The 3,365-nt window shown below is 30.3% G+C and overlaps 1 protein-coding gene across 2 annotated transcripts; it reads left to right on the top strand.

Moving 5' to 3' along the window:
* Positions 1–1,427: 1,427 nt before the first annotated feature.
* LOC119670715 (putative odorant-binding protein A10) lies at positions 1,428–2,174 on the top strand. 2 transcript variants are annotated; one of them, XM_038081100.1, is made up of 2 exons: positions 1,428–1,709; positions 1,834–2,174. In XM_038081100.1, the coding sequence occupies exons 1-2, from the start codon at positions 1,469–1,471 to the stop codon at positions 2,067–2,069; spliced, it is 477 nt and encodes a 158-aa protein (XP_037937028.1). In that variant the 5' UTR covers positions 1,428–1,468; the 3' UTR covers positions 2,070–2,174. The 2 variants fall into 2 exon arrangements, with proteins under 2 accessions (XP_037937028.1, XP_037937027.1); XM_038081099.1 differs by having other exon boundaries at positions 1,818–2,174.
* Positions 2,175–3,365: the final 1,191 nt, after the last annotated feature.

Raw genomic sequence — 3,365 nt, 5'->3', positions numbered from 1 at the left:
TATTTGACCGAATTACCTCCGTGTAACGCTAGTGAAATTAAACGAAACTCAATTATTTTTGAAACGAATTATTTTGAACGATGAAAAATAGATTAAATACAAGTATATTCAACGCAAGTAATCATATTCACGGTAATCCTCCAAAAACGACTGTAAAGCCTGCATTGACGAGGTTATTTTGAATATTTGGTGAGATTGGAAGAGAATTATCCATTATGAGCTGCTCTAATTTGGTGCATTGAATAATATGGTCCCCTACTGCTAACAACTCGACACCTTATATGGAATAAATAGGGAAAAACAGAGAAGCGCAAAGAAATATTTGTCCCCACAAACATTTTGGGAATTTTTGATACATCTACCGTATAGCCCCGGACCTTGGACCGTTTAAATACGGTTTCTTTCGTTCTTTGCAAACTCTATTTATTACAAATAAATAGATTTATTTATTTATAAATTACAGAAATTTATAATGGCCAGTAGTTACTTGATTTTAACGGATTTTCAATGAAGACCATTTGGTTTCGAAAGTATCGCAAAAAACCGAAAGTACATTTTATCATTATATTTTTTTTATTATGGTATATTGTTGATTAACCAATAGAGATTTAGTAGGAGCTCTACAGTTTTTATTGGGCACAGTGGGAAATATCTCATGACAAATTTTAAATCTAAAGAACGGCAACGAATCATTATGGTTAAAGTACTGTGGAAATTGTTAAACTACAGTGATTACATTGGACTAGGCATAAATAAAAATGGAGAAAAATACGTTTGCGCACATGACGGACACGGACATGTCCAAGCAGATTATCAAAAGATAATACCCAGTGGATGGCGTACTGCCGGCGATTATGTTGAGGTGAGCACGTAATAAAGACGCTCAACAACTGTTTCAGATCTATAAAGTCTTATACATAGTGACGACTAAGAATGCAGTGGGTTTATAGTTTTAAAGCAGATTTGCGGTAAATGCGACTTAACAAGTTCCATATAACAAAGGGATAGCAAAGGAGATGGATAAAGTAATTGACGCACATATCTGTATAATCATAAGACAATGATGATGATTATAATAATAATGATGATTAACAAATGTCATATACAATATAGTTATTATGAGCACATTGAAACTATAATAACATATTTAAATCAAATTTAAGTTGTCAATTTGCCTAAATGTAGATATTTAAATTTAAAATACCAAATTGGCTTCAATTGTTCTGTCGTGTTATGAGATATTTAACTAAATTGTTCTTAACAATAATCATATTAAACTAAAAATTTAAAATTAAACGTTTTGAATATAATTAAATTGTTTAAATGCAATTTAAAATTTATGACTAAAAACATTAAATGCACGAAATTTTATTTAAACAAAATTTTTTGTATAAAAACACAATTTTATGGGAAGAAGAACTCAAATCACAAAATCTTTCAACTGCAACAGCTCTAAACGATTCTTAAAATGCTACGCCTACTGAATACTGTTGCGCTAATTCTAATTGTATACGGCGTGGGATTAACAACTTCCTTGCCGCATCCGCCCACAACAACTGCACCACTAATTGCCGCCAGACAGACTTACGACACAAAATTTGATAATGTAAATTTGGATGAACTACTTGGACAGGAGCGTTTATTAAAAAATTACATTAAATGCTTAGAAAGTACTGGACCATGCACACCTGATGGCAAAATGTTAAAGGGTATGTAATAAATATAATATTGTATGACTTCCTATTTTTCGTAGAGCAAACTTAGTTGGTAGTAGATGGGAATGGCTTTAACAAATATGTTAATGTGAATATTTTAAGGATTTGCTAATTTTAGAAACTCTCCCCGAGGCGATGTCAACGAATTGCGCCAAATGCTCGGTGAAACAGAAGTACGGTTCCGACAAGGTAACACATTTTTTGATCGACAACCGTCCCGAAGATTGGAAGCGTTTGGAGAAAATCTACGATCCGCAAGGAGCATACCGCAAGCAGTATTTAGCGCAGAAGGAAAAGAACAATTCGATGAGCGTAGAGGAGGCACAGGAGTCAACAACATTTTTTGAAACGTGACAATTATTATGACCCATTCTAACTTATGACGAATTTGTAGCCAAGCTGTTATATAATGTGCACACCTACAGAATAAAGTTTACACTTGCAAGGAAAACGGTTAGATTTGATTTTATTTTTATTTTTTTATATATATATTTTTAAGTTTTGGTTATAAAGATTTATGATTTTGCTACGCTCTTTAAAGGTATAAATCAGTGTTTACTTCAGTAAAAAGTTGACTTAAGTGACTTTTCTCATAAATCTTCATTTAGTTTACAATTCTGCGGTTATTTATGAGCAAAGTCTTTAATCAATTTAAGTCAATTCTCAAAACGCCTTTCATTCCACTTGCAATATTAAAGTCATGCTTGAAAGGTGGAAGAAGTGTATATTGTATTTAAAAGTAAAATGATACCATGAGAGAAAGGTGGAACGAATAATTAAATAATAAACAAATAAATATTTATTTAATTATTAATAGATCCACAGTATATAACTAAATAATTTAGGTCCGGAAATCTATTTAAAGCAATTTCATACAATTAGGATACAAATTAGAACAGATACAAATTAGAACACAGGACAGTATAAATAAGTAGTGATTGCGATGGCTTGCTAAATATGCTGGTCAATAAAATTAAGGATTATTTAAGGAAATGAATCGAGTCTTCTAAGTTTATAAGAATTATGTTTAATACTTTTTTTAATATCTTAAATAGTTGAAACCACTTAGCATAGAACAACATACGTTTAAACTTTTTCCAATGTCTCAGATAGTTTAAACCGCAAAGAATGCGTCTACAATAGTTCAAGAAAATTAAGGATTATTTAGGAAAATGAATAATTTTCACAATTTTTAAAGAGTATAAGAATTATTTTTTTCTTAATTTTATATATCTTAGATAGTTAAAAAAAATAATAGAAATATTTTTTTATACTTTTTTTCAGTACTTTATGACATAAATGTATTAAAATTTTTATACTAATTTATCATACGGAGATATACAAACAAGCACTTAAATAATAAAATTCTCTACATACATATCATTAGATACATTATCTAAAGATCTGATGTATTTCATCAGCATATTGAATCAGGCGCATTCGCATAAAGGTTGGTCATTCAACTTTTATAAGAACGTATTGCGTTGGAAAGATTAAGGGTAACTTCCTGACACTTTCAATTTTATAACTACATAAGTTAGTATTACTCAGTTGAGTATTGTGCCATGTTCATTATTTTTCCTTACTGCATCTGAAGCTTAAACACATATCATAAATTCAAAAAAGTTCCTTTTTGTCTTTATATGGGTG

Source organism: Teleopsis dalmanni, chromosome 1 (assembly GCF_002237135.1).
Source record: "Teleopsis dalmanni isolate 2A chromosome 1, ASM223713v2, whole genome shotgun sequence".
Lineage (NCBI taxonomy): Eukaryota > Metazoa > Arthropoda > Insecta > Diptera > Diopsidae > Teleopsis > Teleopsis dalmanni.
The sequence above is the reverse complement of the archived record's forward strand: the minus strand, read 5'-3'. Positions and strand labels throughout refer to the sequence as shown.